The 21425-nt window shown below is 39.7% G+C and overlaps 1 protein-coding gene across 1 annotated transcript; it reads left to right on the plus strand.

Moving 5' to 3' along the window:
* Window positions 1-11029: 11029 nt before the first annotated feature.
* LOC127490361 (beta-defensin 109-like) lies at window positions 11030-20844 on the plus strand. Its single transcript, XM_051843213.3, has 2 exons — window positions 11030-11185; window positions 20508-20844. The coding sequence occupies exons 1-2, from the start codon at window positions 11128-11130 to the stop codon at window positions 20711-20713; spliced, it is 264 nt and encodes an 87-aa protein (XP_051699173.1). The 5' UTR covers window positions 11030-11127; the 3' UTR covers window positions 20714-20844.
* The last annotated feature ends 581 nt before the right edge of the window (window positions 20845-21425 follow it).

The raw sequence follows: 21425 nt of genomic DNA on the forward strand, positions 1-21425 counted from the left end.
GACTAGGTACATTGTATACTGCTGGCAATCAAAAATCTCTCAGTCTATGAATAGACATATGTCTGGAAATGGGGTGAGTGGCTGTGACTTTACACAATGGAGACTCCAATCATGGTTTTGGCTACCACACATAGGGTTTTCCCCTCCACATTAAGCAACACTGCAGAAAGCTTCCCATCTATTTCTTTCCTTAGGTACCATGATCAAGCAATCATTGCCAAGGTTCTCAGTGGATGAAATCATGTCAATTGCCTGTAGATCCCTGCTTCTTTGTATGGACACCATGTCTTTGGTGGTTCAGTACTGCTATCTGGCCTCTGATACTCTTGGATCCAATTGCTATCCCTCAAATCAGGAAGACCATCTCAAGCATGGCATTTCCTATCATCATGCCTGGTCTGCAAAGAAGAGCTTTTAAGAATGTATGGGGCCGGCACCGTGGCTCACTTGGTTAATCCTTCGCCTGCAGTACCCATACGGGAGCCAGTCCTAGTCCTGGCTGCTCCTCTTACAGTCCAGCACCTGCATGGGAGACCAGGAAGAAGCACCTGGATCCTGGCTTCGGATTGGTGCAGTGCCAGCTATAGCAGCCATTTGGGGGGTGAACCAATGGAAGGAAGACCTTTGAAAAAAAAAGAGAAGAAAAAAAAAAGAATGTAGATACTATGCAACTAATGTATTTCTCATTAATTTAATGAAGAAAGAATCTTCTGGATCTTCTTGTGTAATACAGTTTGGGAGAGAGTTGCATAGTTCACATAAGATAAATCAAGTCCCACATTCCTATCTACTTGAGCTATTGGGTCCTCTTCTACACATTATATCACAGCAGTAAAAGCAAGGCATCTAACTTTTAATGATGATAGGCCACTAAGAGCCCAAACTTTAGTCAATTTACCAAGTGAGGTGTTAGAGACATCTTCCAGCTTGTATGAGCTAATATAAAACCTGAAATGGATGTGCTAGTAGTTGATCTTACATCAGCAAGTTCTCCCTGGTCCAATATTGTTAAAATCTACTCTATGCTCCACATTTCTGCTGATATATATTAACACTGTCTTGCAATTCTTTTGACAATGTAACCCATTTAATCATGGGTTAGTGGAAACTTGACATGACGGAAATTTCCCATGCCTTGTGCTGCAGATGTTGTGGAAATTTTAGAGAACAGAGCTATCATACATAATGTTTATGAATGAGTATACAACTCTATCCCTTTTTCAAAACTCATAGAAATGTACACAAATTTTCATGAATAAATGTAACTGTATTTATGTAAGGTATATCTCAATAAATCTGACCAAATAAAATAAGGTGAAGCAAATACCAATGGTTTCTGTGTTAGATTTTTGCTACTCCCTTTGTCTGACCTTTCTGTTTATTTAATTCCATATACTTGAAGGGCAAAATGAAAGAGAGAAAGAGAGAGAGAGAGAGAGAGAGAGAGAGAGAGAGACTGACTAGGGATGAAGCCAGGAATCCAGACTCAATATGGTCTCCCACTTGGGTCACAGGAGGCTAAGCACTTGAGCCATCATCTGCTACCTCCCAGGATGAATTATCAAAAATGTCTGATTGGGGCGTTGCTACAGTATAGTGGGTAAAATAACCACCAGTGGTGCCTGTATCCCATATGGGCACTGGTTCATGTCCCAGCTGCTCCACTTCTGATCCAGCTCTTTGTTAATATCCTGGGGAAGCAGTGGAAGATGGTCCAAGTGCTTGGGCCCCTGCACCCATGTGGGAGACCCAGAAGAAGCTCCTGGATCCTGGATTTGGAGCCAGCTCTGACTTTTGTGGTCATTTGTGGAGTGAGCCAATGGATGGATGATCTCCCTCTCTCTCCCTCTCTGTAACTCTGCCTTTCAAATAAATAAATAAATCCTCTTTTAAATATGGTTGATCAAAACAGAGTAGCCAAGACTCAACTGGCACTCCAATATGGGATGCAGGCATCCCATGTGGCAGCTTACCCACTGCACCACAACACCTGCCCTTTGTCTGACTCCTAATAGCTTGAACCTTCTTCTCATCAAGCTTTAATACAATGACATTATTCAAGTATGAGCATTTGCTATATTTCTCTACCCAGAACATGGCCTTCCAGGAACATGGCCTTCCAGGGTAACCATTGCTTCCTCCCCCATAACTGTCCTGTCCTTTGAGGTCTGGCACAACTACAGAGACAGATAACAATCTTGGGAAGGTTTAGTCATGCAGAAAAAAATCTACATAATTCTCCCTTACAGTACAAAGTATAAAAAAATGTGCATGGATTACTGGACAACAGGGAAGAATCTGTCTCTGCTCCTGATACAGTCATAATCCAAACTTTTTCTGGGTTCTCTCAAAGTCAACTGCAACCTGACAATACCAAAATCCAACCTAATCCCTAATGATTTGTCCAAATGACTAGGAAAAACCCTTGGATGAAGACATAGATGCCGTAGGTCAGGGGTTTCAAATGGAGGTGGTTTGCCCCCAGCACAAAATTGGCAATGTCTGGAGTTGTTTTCAGTTGTGGCATCTTGAAGTGTGCTGCTGGCATGTAGTAGGTAGAGGCAATAGATACTACTAAGCATATCATGTACAGAACAAATCCCCAAAGAAAGAAATATTTGGCACAAAAAAATTAAAAGATGTTAAGAAACCCTGTTACAGGCTTTGCCTGAGGTAATTCATTCGGTGGTTGCATATTTATTGTTGTATTCTTTTTAAAAAATATAGTTTTTGAAGGAAAGTTCTTTATTTTTTAAAGCACTTGGGGCTGGTGTTTGGCAGAGCAGTTAAGACAATGTGTGGGATAGGGCCCCTGTATCCCACACCTGGGCACTTAAGTGCAAGTCCTGACTCTGCTTCCAGGCCAATCTCCTGCTAAATACAGAACCTAGGTGACGGCAGAGGAGGTTCAAAGGCTTCGGTCCCTGCCACCCTTGTGGGAGATCAAGATTCCTGGCTGCTGGCTTGTGCCTGCTCCAGCTCTGGCCTTCAGAGAATTAAGGAAGTCAATCAGTAGATGGAAGATATCTATCTGATATCTATCTCTCCCTCTCTCTGTAGTTTGCTCTGCCTTTCGATTAAATATAAAATTTTTTTAGAGTGTGTGTGGGGGGGTGCGGAGACAGAGAGACAGAGAGAGAGAGAGAGAGAGAGAGAGAGAGAGCCTGCATCTGCTGGTTCACTTCCCAAATGGCTGCAATGGCCAGAGCTGGGCCAGTCCAAAGCCAGAAGCTTCATCTAGGTCTTCCCACGTGGGTGTATGGGCCCAAGTACTTAGGCCATTTTCCGCTGCCTTCCCAGGCACATCAGCAGGGAGCTGGATTGGAAGTGGAGTGGCTGGGACATGAACCAGCGCCCATGTGGGACGCTGGTACCATAGGCAGTGACTTTACCTGCTACACCACAGCACCAGCCCCAAATAAATAAAACTTTTAAAAATAGTGAAGCAGATGCACTTAACTCAGAGTATAGAATCATCTGATGCAAGCACAGAGACAGGCAGACAAATTACAAACCATGACAGCTCCTTGCCTTCTGCCTGCTGAAGAATCCATTTCTAAAAAGGTGAAATTTCCCCAAAGCAACCCAAATGTCCCAACTGAGAAAATAAGCAGGCCATATCTATAAACAGGCAAATCATACAAGAGGAAGCACAGCAAATAACCAAGAAAAAGGATCCAACCTCCAGGGAACAAAACAAAGATGATGTGAAACAATAGATTATTATTTGTCAGGTAACTAAGGAAAAATTAAAAGACCTGCAAACGCCCAGGGCAGGCAGGGCCCACCAAGGGGTATGGCTGGAAGATGCTTCTCTGAGCAGCCCAGTATCATTTATCAAAATTCAAATGCACATTTATCTCAAGTAGGCATCCCCTCTGCTGAGCCCTGAGCTGGGGCTGCACTCCTGTACACACACTCACATCCACAAAACACATCTGCAAGGATGCTCCCCGGAGCTGAGTCCCACAGGGGACACACACAATCCTGCCTGTGGCCGTCTGTCCGTGGGTAGCAGGAAGCATGGAAGCCGTGGCAGGAGAAGCAGCCCCTTGGCCAGGGGCAGCAGACCTCAGGGCCATAGGTGTGAACAGGTGAGAAGGGCACTCAGGCGCTGGTCCTGCCCGGACGCTGGCCAGGCCACGGCTCCAGCCTCAGGCTCTGTGGAACACGCACACTGGTGACTCCAGAAATCTACTTAAATCTTCTCCTTGGGAGAGGAGCGCACCGAAAAAGGATACGGCCTTGCCGGGCCGCTTCTGGTCCTCACTGCCCGGCTCCCAGGAGCCTGCGTGCCGTGGCCGTCGGGGGCTTTCTGTGACCTCGCTGTGGAGTGGAGCCTGGCGTTCTGCTCAGGCGGCCGAGACAAGGCACCCAACACGGGGGTCGAACACCAGCGTTTACCCTCGCCCAGTCACGGAAGCTGGGGGGGCCTGAGACCAGGGTGTGGCCAGGGCTGGCTGCCTGAGACCTCCCCTCCTGACCTGTAGACGCGTCTCCGGCGTCTCCTCCACAGCCACCCCTCTGTGTGTATCCTCTGCTTAAAAGGGCTGGGGTCACACAGCGATGCGACCCCCGGGGACTCACCTCAGGCGCAGGGGGTGTTAGGTTTGCTCTCCACGCGGCGCCACCCTGGGACGCGAGGCAGACAGCTGGGGACCCAGCTCAGCACTCCCGGAGCAACATCAGCAGGACCTGGCTTTGGGGGTGACGGCGGACACCGCGTGAGTGTTGGCCTGAGGCGGCCCGAAGGTGCCACGCTGGGGCCTGGGGCCGGGTGCGCAGCGGCTGCCATGGCTCCGGGTGCTTCGTTGAAGGGATGGCGTTCTCCTCACGGCTGTGGGAGGCAGGTGCAGTTCTGGGCTGGGGGAGCGGGGCCGTGGAGAAATCACTTCGCGGGCTACTGGAGGAAACGCTGAACTGGAAAAGACGTGAGGTCGTCAGATGGCAAGCACGTGCGGCTCCCTAGAGAGCTTTATTGTTGTATTTTATTGAGGAATATTGTCTACTTAATTAAAAGATGCCAAAGAAATTACACACAAATTTACAAGAGTCATTTAAAACATCTGTGTGTTAAAAGCAAATTATGATCATCAAAATGTTAGACACTCCTCGCACCGTGTAGGTTCCACTTCTTTGCTGTAGGTTCTGCTACTCCTCTGTAGGATAACAGACCTAATGACCTAGTGGATAAAGGGACAAATAGGAGCGCACACTCAATTTCATCATTCAGAACTGACCAAGTTTGGGACATACACATTCAAACTCTAAAGGACATAAAAGATACACGAGGGGCTGGTGCTGTGGCACAGGAGCGCAGCAGGTGAAAGCCGGGGCCTGCAGCTCTGGCATCCCGTATAGGTGCCAGTTGTCCCAGCTGCTCCATTTCCACTCCTGCTCCTGGCTAATTCACCTGGGAAAGCAGTAGAGGATGGCCCAAGCCCTTGTGCCCCTGCACCCATGTGAGAGACCTGCAAGAAACTCCTGGCTCTTGGCTTTGTATTAGGTCCGCTTTGGCCATTGCAGTCATTTGCAGAGTGAACCAGTGGATGGAAGATCTCTCTGTCTCTTTCTGTGTCTACTTCTCTCTATAACTCTGTCTTTCAAATAAATCAAATAAAACGACACGTGATATGATTTCATTGTTTTTTTTACTGCTGTATAGTATTCTATAGAGTACATGTCCCATAATTTCTTTATCCAGTCTACTGTTGATGGGCATTTGGGTTGGTTCCAGCTCTTAGCTATTGTGAATTGAGCTGCAATAAACATTAATGTGCAGACAGCGTTTTTGTTTGCCAATTTCATTTCCTTTGGGTAAATTCCAAGGAGTGGTATGGCTGGGTTGAATGGTAGGGTTATATTCAGGTTTCTGAGGAATCTCCAGACAGACTTCCATAGTGGCTTAACCAGTTTGCATTCCCACCAACAGTGGGTTAGTGTCCCTTTTCCCCTACATCCTCTCCAGCATCTATTGTTGGTAGATTTCTGAATGTGAGCCATTCTAACTGGGGTGAGGTGAAACCTCATTGTGGTTTTGATTTGCATTTCCCTGATTGCTAGTGATCTTGAACATTTTTTCAAGTGTCTGTTGGCCATTTGGATTTCCTCTTTTGAAAAATGTCTATTGAGGTCCTTGGCCCATCTCTTAAGTGGGTTGTTTGTTTTGATGTTGTGGAGTTTCTTGATTTCTTTGTAGATTCTGGATATCAACCCTTTATCTGTTGCATAGTTTGCAAATATTTTTTCCCGTTCTGTCGGTTGCCTCTTCACTTTCCTGTTTCTTTTGAGGTACAGAAACTTCTGAATTTGATGCAATCCCAAATGTTAATTTTTGCTTTGACTGCCTGTACTTCCGGGGTCTTTTCCAAGAAATCTTTGCCGGTTCCTATATCTTGCAGGGTTTCTCCAATGCTCTCTAATAATTTGATGGTGTCAGGTTGTAGATTTAGGTCTTTAATCCATGTTGAGTGGATTTTTGTGTAAGGTGATAGGTAGGGTTCTTGCTTCATGCTTCTGCACATGGAAATCCAATTTTCCCAGCACCATTTATTGAATAGACTGTCCTTACTCCAGGGATTGGTTTTGGATCCTTAATCAAATATAAGTTGGCTGTAGATGTTTGGATTGATTTCTGGTGTTTCTATTCTGTTCCATTGGTCTATCCATCTATTTCTGTACCAGTACCATGCTGTTTTGATTATGACTGCCCTGTAGTATGTCCTGAAATCTGGCGTTATGATGCCTCCGGCTTTGTTTTTGTTGTACAAAATTGCTTTAGCTATTCGAGGTCTCCTGTGCCTCCATATGAATTTCAGCATCATTTTTTCCAGGTTTGAGAAGAATGTCTTTGGTATTTTCATTGGTATTGCATTGCATCTATAAATTGCTTTGGGGAGAATGGACATTTTGATGATATTGATTCTTCCAATGCATGATAAGCATGGAAGATTTTTCCATTTTTTGGTATCCTCTTCTATTTCTTTCTTTAAGGTTTTGTAATTTTCATTGTAGAGATCTTTAACGTCCTTGGTTAAGTTTATTCCAGCCGTGGCATTGCCTGTGTATACAAAGGCTGTTGATTTTTGTGCATTGATTTTATATCCCGCTACTTTGCCAAACTTTTCTATGAGTTCCAATACTCTCTTGGTAGAGTTCTTTGGATCCCCTACATAAAGAATCATATCATCTGCAAGAAGGATAGTTTGACTTCTTCCTCCCAATTTGTATCCCTTTAATTTCTTTTTCTTGCCTAATGGCTCTGGCTAAAACTTCCAGAACTATATAGAATAGCAGTGGTGAGAGTGGGCATCCCTGTCTGGTACCAGATCTCAGTGGAAATGCTTCCAACTTTTCCCCATCCAATAGGATGCTGGCCATGGGTTTTTCATAAATTGCTTTGATTGTATTGAGGAATGTTTCTTCCATACCCAGTTTGCTTAGAGTTTTCATCATGAAAGGGTGTTGTATTTTATCAAATGCTTTCTCTGCATCTATTGAGATAATCATATGGTTTTTCTTCTGCAGTCTGTTAATGTGGTGTATCACATTGATTGTTTTGCAAACATTGAACCATCCCTGCATACCAGGGATAAATCCCACTTGTTCTGGGTGGATGATCTTTCTGATGTGTTGTTGCATTCTATTGGCGAGAATTTTATTGAGGATTTTTGCATCTATGTTCATCAGGGATATTGGTCTGTAATTCTCTTTCAATGCTGCATCTTTTTCCATCTTAGGAATTAAAGTGATGCTGGCTTCATAAAAAGAATTTGGGAGGAATCCCTCTTTTTCAATTGTTCTGAATAGTTTGAGAAGAATTGGAGTTAGTTCTTTTTTAAATGTCTGGTAGAATTCAGCAGTGAATCCATCTGGTCCTGGGCTTTTCTTTGTTGGGAGGGACTTTATTACTGTTTCAATTTCTGTCTCAGTTATGGGTCTGTTTAGGTTTTCTGTGTCTTCCTGGTTCAATTTAGGTAGATTGCATGTGTCCAGGAATCTATCCATTTCTGATAGGTTTCCCTGTTTACTGGCATACAAGTCCTTGTAGTAATTTCTGATGATGCTTTTTATTTCTGTGGTGTCTGTTGTTACGTTTCCTTTTTCATCTCTAATTTTATTGATTTGGGTCTTTTCTTTTTTAGTTAGTTGGGCCAATGGTGTGTCAATTTTGTTTATTTTTTCAAAAAACCAGCTCTTAGTTTGGATGATTTTTTGTAATGTTTTTGATTTATTCCTGTTGATATCTTCTCTGATTTTAATTATTTGTCTTCTCCTACTAGATTTGGGTCTAGTTTGCTGCAAGTTTTTTAGACCCTTGAGATGAATTGAAAGCTCATTTATTTGGTGCCTTTCCAATTTATTGATGTAGGCACCTATGGCTATAAGCTTTCCTCTTAACACTGCTTTTGCTGTATCCCATAAGTTTTGATATGTTGTGTTGTTATCCTCATTTACTTCCAGAAAGTTTTTGATTTATCTTTTGATTACTTCTATGACCCATTGTTCATTCAGGAGCATGTTGTTCAGTCCCCATGTGTTTGCATATGCTCTAGGGATTCCTGAGTTGCTAATTTCCAGCTTCATTCCTCTATGGTCTGAGAAGCTGCATCATATGATTCTAATTCTTTTAATTTGCTGAGACTTGCTTTATGGCCTAGTATGTGGTCAATCTTAGAGTAGGTTCCATGTACTGCTGAGAAGAATGTAAATTCTTTATGTGTAGGATGAAAAGTTCTGTAGATATCTGTTAGATCCATTTGGGCTATAGTGTCATTTAAATCTACTGTCTCCTTGTTGATCTTCTGTCCGGTTGATCTGTCTATTTCTGAGAGTGGAGTATTGAAGTCCCCCAGTACTATTGTATTGGGGTCTAAGTCTCCCTTTAAGTCCCTTAACAAATCTTTTAAATAAACTGGCGCCCTGTAATTAGGTGCATATATATTGATAATCGTTATATGTTCCTGTTGAATTGATCCCTTAATCATTATATAGTGCCCCTCTTTGTCTCTCTCAACAGTTTTTGTGTTAAAGTTTATTTTTTCTGATATTAAGATGGCTATGCCCGCTCTTTTTTCATTTCTGTTGGCATGGTATATCTTTTTCCAGCCTTTCACTTTCAGTCTGTATGCATCTTTGTTGGAAAGATGTGTTTCTTGTAAGCAGCAAATAGATGGGTTTTGTTCCTTAACCCAATCAGCCAATCTGTGTCTTTTTGATTTTTTAGTTTTAATTTCTTTTATTTCCGCTCAATCTTTATTATTTCTCATCTTTTGCTAATTTAGGGTTTAGTTTGTTCTGTTTTGAGATGCATTATTAAATAATTTACTTCAGATCTTTCTCTCTTTTAAATGTAAGTATTTTGCTTCCCTCTTTTTTTTAAAGATTTATTTATTTATTTGAAAGGCCAAGTTGCAGAGAGGAGAGAGAGAGAGAGAGGCTTGCTATCCTCTGGTTCACTTCCCAAATGGCTGCAATGGCGGAGCTGGGCAGATCTGAAACCAGGAGCCAGGAGCTTTTTCTGGGTCTCCCACATGGGTGCAGGAGCTCACACAGTAGGACCATCCTCTACTGCTTTCTCAGGCACATTAGCAGGGAGCTGGATTGGAATTGGAATAGCTGGGACTTGAGCTGGTGAGCATATGGGATGCAAGCACTGCAGGCAGTGACTTTACCTGCTACACCACAGTGCTGGTCCTTGAACTTACCTCTTAATACTGCTTTACTGTATTCCAGAGGTTTTGATATTTCGTTTTCATTTGTTTCAAGACATTTATTTTACTTTATTTTTAATTTCTTCAGTGAACCACTGGTCTTTTAGTAGCATTGTTGTTTAACTTCCATGAATTTGTAAATATTCCATTGTTTTTCTTATTGATTTCTAGTTTTATTCCTTTGTGATCTGAGAAAATACATGATATGACTTTAGTATTTTTTTAAATTTACTGAGACTTGAGTTGTGGAATAATATATGATCTATCACAGATAATGAGCAGGGTGGAAAGTATCATTATGTTCCTGAATCTGTATTTATTAAATACATGAAATTCATATACCTTAAATAAAATTTTAAAAAAAGAAATATAAACATTTCTAAAAATAAAAATCTATTAAAAACACAATATCTAAAAAAGAATATGTTTCCAACTTAACTATGTTATTATGTTGATATATACAAAAAGCCAAATTATTTTTCTCCATCTTTATTGAGGTATAATTGATGCACAAAAAGCTATACATAATTAATGTAAATAATTTGGGGAGTTTGGATACACACACACACACACACACACACACACACACTTGTGTTACTATAACCATGGTCCTGAAAATGAACATATACCTCACCTCCATAAGTCTCCTAGTACCCCTTTATTGTTGCTTTTCTTGTTTTCATGTTATTTTCAAAACATCAAATATGATATTTCCCTCTTAACAAATTTTTAAAAACACACTAGTTCATTGTTAACTATAGACACTATGTTGACAGTAAATCTCTAGAACTTACTTATCTTGTTGTGATTTTATACCCACTGAACAACTTTCCATACCTCTTAACCCAGTGCAAGGAAATATCAAAGTCCTTTAAATAACATCCTACATAATCTGTCTTTTGTAGCCTTTCCTGAAATTCTCAGTATCCCCTTCCCACTCCTACCCTCTGTAGAAATAGCCACTGTCTGTTTTGGATGATTGTGTCTTCTGCATATAATATACTATTGCATACACCCATTAACTATTTCATCTCCCATCACATGATTGAGGACTATTTGATACACCCCCCCCCCAGTTCCTATTACATTGCCTGACACACATTGATATATGAAGTATGATTTATGATAGATGCAAGTGTGAGTAGAAAATATAGAAGAAAGCATTGACAGCGAGGACATCCTGAGTCTTAGGGAAACACACACCATTAACTTGTTTTCTCATCCATTAAGTTATCTCTACATTTATGTACTTTTGTGTCCCTGGAGATTTCCTGTGAGAGACCAATTTATTCTCTTTTTTGTTAGGCTCCACTAACCAAGGACAACTCCAGAACCATGTATCATCATAAAGGGCCTCAGACTTGCCTTGCTCAAACCAGGCGGATGCCTCTTCTCTTCATTAATCCCATCAGCCATGAAACTTCATTTGTTTCTCTCCACTCTAATCCTCTTTTTGACCCTCTTACCGCCAGGTAAGTTGGTGGCTAAATGCGGGAGTCTATAGTTTAGAAAGCTATTGGGCAGGTTAGACAAGATCTTGGACTCAGTCTTGTGAGTTCAGTATGTAATATCATCAGGTTCACTGGGGTTATAATAGATAGAGATAGGAAAAGAATGTTCCAGTGTCATTAACCAGACTGCTAAATGAAGTCACAATCTGCTTTATCATTACTACGCATCTTGGTGTGCCTTGGTAAGGCATGGAAATTTGTTTGTAGACAATTGCATCTGAGAGCATTGCAGCAGAATACAAATTGTATTCTATTATATTCACTCACAGAATCCCATTAACAGGAGCTCATGCTAAGCAAGTGTCACAAGGAAAGTGCTTTATGACAAGAGATAAACATTAAAAGGGGATTATTTGAAACAAGTAAAAAGTTAAAGAATAGTTGTTTGGCAACAGGGAGTTATCGCTGGAGAGAACTTATCCTTTGTATGATATTGGTCAAAGTATAAACAAACAACATAACACTTTACAAAAGAAATCATGATTTTCTGTGGTTGTATATGAAAAATGACTTGCAAATTGAACCTGAGAACTAGAGAGGAGAGAGAATGGGACTTTAGATCAGAGAAGCAATAATAAGTAAAGTCGCCAAAAAATGTGATCATCTCAGTATAATATAGGCTCATTACACAGTAATGGATAGCATATAATATGGATATGAAAAATAATGACTAAAATTTAATGGCCTAAGAATGTTACTTGAGACTTCAGAAAAATCTGCAATAATAACCTAAAAGAAGGGCAAAAGAAGGAATTGATAAATACAAAATGTAAAGTAAAGAAACAAATGAGAAAGAAAACAAATATAGTGAAAATCAATAAAGTAAAAAGTTACTTTTTAAAAGATCACTTTATCATGATCTGGTGACACTGACCAGAAGACGATGCTTAGAATCCTTTGGAAAGAATAGGTTGACATTCCAGCAGAAGTTCCAGAGATTTAAAGAAAATTAAAAAATATATACATTAAAATTTCTGCACTATCTTTATCCCATCCTGTCTTGTGTACTTAGGAACTTGCTGCTGCAGTTCACTGTTAATCATTTTTATTTCTACTGGATTATTACCATCATAATACAATGCACTGTTGTTTCTCTGATCTTAAGAACAAAATCATTTTCTTTCTTTTCCTCTGATGCCCACTGTCACCCCCTTCTTTTGCTCCATTATGTAGCAGAATGCCTTACAATAACTCTCCAATTCCTTTCCTTTCATTCTTGAAGAAATCTATTCATTCATTCTGCCATTGAAACTGCTTTTGTCAAAGTCACCAATAATCCCCGTGTTGCTGGATCCAGTGGTCATTTCCCCTGCAACCTTACCTCGCCAGTTATCGTCATTGAACACAAATGGTCACTCGGTTTGTCACAATATACTTTCCTCGCTCGGCTTCATATGGCATTTTCTTAACTGTCAGTAATTCTCCCTGACGATAAGCTCCTCCCCTCCCTGTATTTCTTCCTCTTCTGTATAGGGCGTAGTTCCCACTTCTCTTCTCCTCTCTCTCTCTGCATCTACTCCTTCGGGTTTGCAGCCAGATCTGTCCCTTCAAATTCGCCTCTTGGACCTCTCCTCTGAACTCCAGATCTAAGGGATTGTTCGGTGGCACAACTGGTATCTCTACTTGGGCTTTTAATTTCAAAAGTAATATATCTGAAACTGAACTCGTGATGTTTCCTCACAGACCTGTATGCACACTTTCCCTCATCAGAGTGTCATGGCTAGTGTTGTGGAGTTCTCTTAGTGTTCCTGTGCCCTGTACCCTGTACCCCGTACTCTCAGCTTCCTCCCCTGCCTCTCAAGGGGTCCTTTAAGGGGCTCCTGCCCCTTGCGCAGCCTCAGGTAGCAGCTGGCCCATACTCAGTGTCTGAAGAGCCTCTGTCAGCTGCCCTGCCCTGTGACCTCGGTAGGCCTCTGTGCTTGGGCGCCTCTGACTGAAGGAAGTGGAGATTCTCTCAGCCCCGCTGAATCTTCCCCCGTGGCAAAGGCTACTGCCTGGTAACCACAATGATATCCCCGTGTCTCTCTAGTTTGCCCTCAGATGGCAGCAGCCCCTGCATGCTGTCTGCCAATGGGGGGTCCCATGTAGCTCTCTGACTCTGCACCCAGTCTTTCCTGTGAATATTCAGTAGAAAGTCATGAAGGAGAGTGTGGATCTAAGCGGGTCTGAGACTCTGGTGATGTTGAACTATCACAGAGGCCCACACGTGGCCTTTAAACATTGAGGTCAGCAGTTTCCTTCTCATCACCATCAAAGGCAGCTTCCTTTCTCTGATTCTACTCATGGCCACAGGAGAATATCAGTGGATCTCCTTCCTTTCAGGTGGGTCCTATCATTTTGGATTTAGTTAATTAGAATCCTTCTAAAAGAAACTATATCTATAGATTATCTATATAGATATATCTCTATATCTATAGATTATTCAACTTGTTCTCTTGTCAGAACAGGTGAGCTTTCTTTAGTAACTTTCTGTATTTCTGTATTGCTACTGTATAGCAGTAGCAATTCACTTGTGTACTTTTGAGAAACCCATATGAGGCAGGTATTGTCATTACCATAAGTTTAATGACATCTGATTTCAACTTGATCTAAGCTCATCTTTTGCATTAAATTCCTTCTTCCTTCTATACAGACTTTAGACCCTTCTATGTTATAGATCTCCTGGTAGTAAACCATTGCAGTTGGTATCTGTTAAATTCTTAATATTATCTTTAGACATTAAAGGCAGCATTACTGGGCACTCCATTCAGTGTTGCTGTTTCTCAGCACTTGATGACACTAATCCATTCCTATTTTTAAAGATTTAGTTATTTACTTGAAAGGAGAGAGGGAGAGAGAGAGAGACCGAAAAACCTCTTATGGGCTGAATCACTCCTCCAAATGCATGTAAAAGCCAGTACTGAGAATGGCTGAAGCCAGCAGCCAGGAATTCCATCCAGGTTTCCCATGGGCTGTCAGGGGCCCAAGTACTAGAGTCATCATTTACTACCTGCCAGGTGCATTTGTGTGTAGCTGGATCCGAAATGGAGGTGGGAGTAGATCCCAGACACTCCAATGATGGGATATGGGCATCACAATAGACAACTGAACCCTCTGTGCCACAATATCCACTTCTAGTCTACTCATTTTGGAATTTCATTTTTGTTGACACTGCCAACTTAATTATTATTTCTTTATAAATTGTCTTTTTAAAATAGTCTTATTATCTGGTATTTATTTTTAATGTTTACAGTTTAACTAATGTCCATTAGTTAAATAGAAAATAATAGAAATAATGTTAGAACTTTGGTCTCAGTGTTACCTTCCACATAATTATTTAAACGTGTCTTTTCATTCACTGATGCTACTATCACCTGGTCTAATTTTCATAATACACTAAATTTTCTATTAAAATTTATTTTTGTTTATATCCTTTAGACCTGCCTATAAATTCTATCATATAGATTTTTTTCTTTTGGTCTTCATTATAGCATTGTGATAGAAGCTTTTGTTTCTTTAAACAAATGATATTCAGTTATTTCTCCACATTGACAATCTCAATCCCTCTTGGCCTTGAGGCTTAAATATGTTGTTTATTGCATTAACTTTACTCAGTCTCTTACCTACCTGAAAGCTTGATAGTGAACTCATCCTTATCTTTAACCTGCCACTATCCTAAGGTAGAAAATGAGAATGCTACTATCCAAGGCACCTCTGACAGTAGCAGAATATAAATTGTTATCAAGGGCACATCGACATTTTGCAGGATACATCATTTGCTAGGCAACAACAGAAGTTTGAGCACATTTAAAAAGACAGATTATGAGTTGACTTTTCCAACCATGATGGTATAAAATTAGAAATAAAAAACAAGAGGAATTATTCAGAAATATGTGGAAATTAATATGCTACTGAGAAATTAAAAGGTTGGTTAAAATATGTTGAAATAAACAAAGATAGAAATGCATAAATGCAGCATACTAATACTTACAAGATGTATTAAAAGTAGTTCTACATGGAACATTCAGAGCAACAAAGGCCTATATCAAATAGAAGAAGAAAGATCCCAAATTAAACCTGTTGTTACAACTCAGTTAGGAAAAGAAGGACAAAGTACATCCATAATTTGTAGAAGAAAGAAATAACAAAGAACAAAAGAGAAATGAAAGAGACTAGAAAAACAATACAAAAAGTCAACCAAAGTTGATTTTTATGAGAAGACACAATGGGAAAAACTTTAAGTAGTCTAATCAAGTTAAAAAGAGAAAAACAAACAAGAAATAAGACATTACTATGGTACTATAGAAATAAAGAAGACAATAAGAGACAATTAGCAATAATATGCCAACAAATGGGAAATCCAAAAGAAATGGATGAATTCCTAGAGGCATAAAAATTACCAAGATTAAATCAGAAGGGAAAAAACAATATATTAAAAGACCTAAAATCAATAAGGAAATTGAATAATAAAAAATATTGCATCAAAGAAACACCTAGCACTTCACAGCTTCCCTATTGAATTCCACTGAACATTTAAAGAAGAAACAATAATCAACCATTTTTTGAAAGATTTATTTATTTATTTGAAAGGCAGAGTTACAGAGAGGCAGAGAGACAGAAAGAGAGAGAGAGAGGTCTGGTTCACTCCCCAAATGGCCTCAATGGCTAGAGCTGAGCTGATCCAAAGCCTGGAGACTGGAGCTTCTTCTGGGTCTCCCACGTGGGTGCAGGGGCCCAAGAACCTGGGCCATTTTCTACTGCTTTCCCAGGCCATTTTCTACTGCTTTCCCAGACCATAGCATAGAGCTGGATTGGAAGTGCAACATCTGGGACTTGAACCAGCACCCATATGGGATGCAGGCACTGCAGGCAGCGGCTTTACCAGTTACACCACAGCCCCAGCTCCCAATAATCATCCTTTTAAAGTTCTCCAAAAAAATGGATATCAAAGCCAGAGAAGGACACTACAAGAAAAGAAAATATAGGCCAATATCCCTGGTAAACAATGACAGAAGACCTCAACAGAAAGCTAGTAAACCAGAATCAGTAGCACACTGAATGGACCATTCACTGTGTTCAAGTGGGATTTACCCAGAGATGGTTCAACACATTCAAATCAATAAATGTGATATACTGTAATTACAGAATGATGGGAAAAAGGCACGTGACAATCTCAGTAGATACCTAAATAGCATTGACAAAATTGAAGAGTCTATCATGAAAAAAAAAAACTAAATAAATGAGGCATATAGGAATATTAATGCAGTGAAGATTCTATCTGTCAAGTTAATATCACACTAAATGGTGAAAAGGTGAAATCTTTACATACATGATCAGGAGCAAGACCAAAATATTCACTATTACCGCTTCTATTTAACTTAATTGTATATGTCTTGAACAGAGCAATCAATAAGATAAAGAAAAAAAAAGCCATCCAAAACAAACAAAAAAATTATCTCTATTTGAAGGTTGCATAATATTATACATATAAAACCCAAACCCCAAAAATGATTTGAACTTAAAAATAATTCAGTGGAACTGCAAGATACAAAATTAACATACAAAAATAAGTAGCTTTTTCTGATACTAATTGATCTATTTTTAAAACAGCCCCAGAGAATAATCTTATTTACGATAGGTACAAAAAATACTCAGGTCAGGGCTGGTGCTGTGGCTTAGCAGGTAAAGCTTGCCTGCAGTGCTGGCATCCCGTATGTGCACCGGTTCAAGAACCAGCTGCTCCACTTCTGATCCAGCTCTCTGCTATAGCCTGGGAGAGCACTTGATATTGGCCCAAGTCCTTGGGCCCCTGCACCTACATGGGAAGACCCGGAGGAAGCTCCTGGCTCCTGGCTTTGGATGGGAGCAGTTCTGGCTGTTGTAGCCAATTGGGGAGTGAACCAGCAGATGGAAAACCTCTCTTTCTTTGCCTTTCCTTCTCTCTCTGTGTAATTCTGACTTTCAAATAAATAAATAAATCTTTGGAAAAAAGTACACAGGAATGAATTTAGTTCATGAAAAATATAAAATATCAATGAAAGAAATTGAAGAAGATACAAATAAATAGAAAAACACATTATCTTAAAAAGTCAAACACACACACAAAATGAGCTATAAATCGATGCAATCCCTATAAAAATCTCAATGACATTTTTCACAGAATTAGAAAAAAATTCCTAAAGTTCATATGTAGCCACAAAAGAGCCCTAATATACAAAGCAATCTTGAGGAAAAAGAACACAACAAGAGGAATTATGCTGCCTCTTTTCATAATCTACTACAAAGCTGTTGTAATCAGAACAGCATGGTACTGACATAAAAGCACACACAGCAAGTAATGAAACAGAATGAAAACTTACAAATGGATCTGTGCATATATGGTCAATTTATTTTCAACAAAGATGCCAAGAACACATAATGGGGAAGAACAAACCATTTCTTCAATAAATGATTTTGAGAAAATAGAATGTCCACATGAAGAAAATGAATCTGGACTCCTTCTGTCTACACAAAAAAGAAAGCAAAATGGGTTATGGGCTTCAGTGTAAGATCTGACTCTGTGAAACGTCTAGCAAAAAGTATAGGAGAAAAACTCCATTTCATTGGCCTGGGCAGTAATTTTTTTTTTATTATGACTCCAAAATCACAAACAACCAAAGCAAGAAAAGACTGATGAGATTCCATCAAGTGAAAATGCTTTTGAATAGGAAAATGAAACAATCAACAAAGTGAAGAAGCAGCCTACAGATTAGGTGAAAATGTTAAGGAACCATTCATCTGCTAAGAAATTAATACCAAAAATGTACAAGTGACCTGGACTGAGTTTCTGGCTTCTGGCTTTGACTACAGGCTATGGTGGGTATTTGAGGAGTGAACCAGTGAGTGGGAACACACACATCGCCACAGTATTTTTGCATCTCAAAAAATTTTTTTTTTTAAAAATTAAGGTTCTGTGCTTTAGGAAAAATATAAATACCTAAAATCAAGGGGGGATATGAGGTTTGTCTACCCCTATGTTGTCTGGTCTTCATATTTATATATTTGCTTTACTTTTGTCTCTTCTAGTAATCGCCCTGCTTTTGATGTGCTTTTATTTCAAATAAAAGTAAAATAATTTCTTGAGTGGTTTATTAAAAAAATGAGAAACTCACACAACTTACTAGTAAGAAAACAACCTAATTTAAAATGGCCAAAGGATCTCAACAGGCATTTCCTAAAAGAAGACATACAAATGGCCAAAAGGTGTGTGAACAAATTCAATGTCACTAGATAATCATAAGGGAAATTCAAATTAAAGTGACAATGAAATCTTTCTCACACCTGTTAGAATGATCATTATCAAATAGACAAAGATAATAAATGTTGGCAAGGAGAAATGGGAACGCTAAAATAGTGTCTGTGGGAATATAAATTAGTGTCAACCTTAAGAAAAACAGCTTAAAATATCCTTGAAAAGTTTAATGTTTCTGCAAAAATTCTTATAACTCAGAAATCCCATTTCTGAGTATATATTCAAAGGAGATGATATTAGGATGTCAAAGATCTATGAATACTCAGCACTCTCACGTTCACTGCAGCATGGTTCAAAATAGCCAAGGTATGGAAGCAACCAACATATTCATCAATGGATGAATGGATAGGGAAAATATGGTATATAAAATACTATATCACCCTTAAAAAGAAGAAAATTCTGTCATTAGCAGCAACATGGATGAAATTATAATAAATGAAATCCAAGCAAAAGTAATTAAAGTATTGCATATTTAAAAATTATGAGAATATATTTTAAGTGTTACCATTACTAAAAAAAGAAAAATATGTGAAAAATTCACATATGTTAGCTTGATTTAGTCATTCCACAAATATAACTACGTTGAAAACATGATGAACACCATAAATGTATAAAAATTGTTTCCTTGTCAATTAAATAAACAACTTTTGAAAAATAATTTTTAGCTTAGGGCAGACAGCACCACAACCAAATAACTACATGATGTTTTTTAAGGAAGCCATCACTTTATCCCTATCTAAATGGAGAGGGAAAAAGAAGGAGATGAAAAAAGTCAAACAGTAAACATTCTAAAAGAATAATTAGCCATATGATCACTAAGGGGGCTGAATCAGGGTAACTGCCACATTAGATTATGAATATGCAAGATTACCATCATCTACATGCTATACATTACCTTGATCCTGTGTTTTACCTTACCTCATTAAAAAAAAAGTATTCCTTCTCCAGTATGCTCTATCAGCACAGGTCTCTTATCTGTTCTTCAAATAAACTAAACAAGGGAACCTGCTCTTGCTATTCTATATGACTAAAGTGCTTTCACTGAAACGTTTGCTTATCTTTTTCATTCTCACCATTTAGATATTAATCCAAAGACTACTTTCCCATAACATTTTTCCATCCATGTTATCAATGCCAGGCCTTATCTGGCCTCTTATTGTATTATTTTGTTCTAAGCACTTTACACATTCTGACTTCTCAGTCTATTTTTGTATTATCAAATTTCTACACTGGCCGGCACAGCGGCTCACTAGGCTAATCCTCCACCTGCACCGCCGGCATCCGGCTTCTAGTTCCAGTTGGGGCGCAGTTCTGTCCCAGTTGCTCCTCTTCCAGTCTCACTCTCTGCTATGGCCCGGGAGGGCAGTGGAGGATGGACCAAGTGCTTGGGCCCTGCACCCGCATGGGAGACCAGGAGGAAGCACCTGGCTCCTGGCCTTAGATCGGCGCAGCATGCTGGCTGTGGCGACCATTTGGGGGGTGAACCAACGGAAGGAAGACCTTTCTCTCTGTCTCTCTCTCTCTCACTGTTTAACTCTGCCTGTCAAAAAACAATTTCTACACTGACTATAAATTTCTCTTGAAAAAACATTGCTGCCATTTTTCATTGTTCTAACCAAAGTACAAAGAAAACCGTCTGATGTAGACACTTGTTGCAAATCCATATAAAGGAATAAAGAATGAAGAATGTACTGTATTTAGGACACATCATTTGCCCATACCTTTGCTATTTCAGTTTGATACTCGCCAAAGTTCTTTGTGATGCCTAAATTAGACTTGCCAAGACTTTATAAGAAAATTAAGGAAGAGTTTGTTAGTGCTTGAGCAGTTGGGTAAAGAAGAAAGAGAATGAACATGGCGTCAGAGTGATGGAGCAGCTGGACAGCTCCTTTGTCCAGCTTCTTTTTGCCACATAGAAATGCCCATACCAGAATTATTCCAGTCTCCTGCTTAAAAGTGTTAAAGGTTTACATTTCATTCATGGGTCGACATCTCGCTGACTCTTTTCTGCAGTGAGAAGCGGTTTGGGTGCTGCTGAGAGCCATTGTCTCAATCTGTCGGGCACGTGCAGGAGAGACATCTGCAAAGTAACAGAAGATGAAATTGGTGGCTGCCGGAGAAGATGGAAGTGCTGTAGACTGTGGTGGATTCTCTTGCCGATTCCAACGCCAGTCATCTTTTCAGATTATCAAGAACCCATTAAGCCTCGGTTGAAATAAAACTCAGAAAAGCACCCATGGGAAAGTCCTTAGCAACTAACATTAGGTCACACATATTCAACTCTGCAGCTTTGTAATCAGCTTATCTTTTCCACTGTCAATACAAATAAATGAATATTGATTTCCAATCAGCCCAGATGCCATTTCTTGGTGATTCATTTGAAAATCCAAATGATATCTTTCAAATAAGAAATACTACTTATTTCCAATTATGGTCTTTTTTTTCTTTGTTGAACTCTACTTAGTGGAGAATTAAGCCCTTGACTATAATGTAAATTAAAAGTATGTTACCTCAAAAATAAAAATAAATATTTTCCAAATTTTCACAGAAACATCAAAAGATTAATAAAAAAAGTTGTACAGGGATTTTGCAGATGCAAATAAGTTAAAGATGCTGGGAGCAATATAACCCTCCCTAACTGTTGACTATTCTATAGAATGACTCACAGATCCAGGGAAAGTACATTACTTTTAATTTCAGTTTTATTATTAAGCCCACTTCAATCTTCCAAATTTTAGAACTGTAAGAGAATAAACGAGTTCTTTTAAGCTGTCGTGTCCCTGGTCATCTGTTAGTGCAGCAACACGAAACTAACACAAGCTGTGTGGTGCAGTGGTCAGTAGCCCTGGTGCAGTGGTCAGTAGCCCTGGTGCTGGGGGCAGGCTGCCCAGGCTTGAACTGTGGTTTCCCCACTGCTCATGTGTGTGACCT

Source organism: Oryctolagus cuniculus, chromosome 2 (assembly GCF_051225735.1).
Source record: "Oryctolagus cuniculus isolate XC-2025 breed Fujian yellow rabbit chromosome 2, ASM5122573v1, whole genome shotgun sequence".
NCBI lineage: Eukaryota > Metazoa > Chordata > Mammalia > Lagomorpha > Leporidae > Oryctolagus > Oryctolagus cuniculus.

Excerpts from the sequence above, each read along its gene's own strand:
- LOC127490361 (XM_051843213.3), top strand. The coding sequence starts at position 11,128 with ATGAAACTTCATTTGTTTCTCTCCACTCTAATCCTCTTTTTGACCCTC. Across the intron at positions 11,186-20,507 it reads TTTGACCCTCTTACCGCCAG|TGAGAAGCGGTTTGGGTGCT; the intron begins GTAAGTTGGTGG and ends TCTTTTCTGCAG.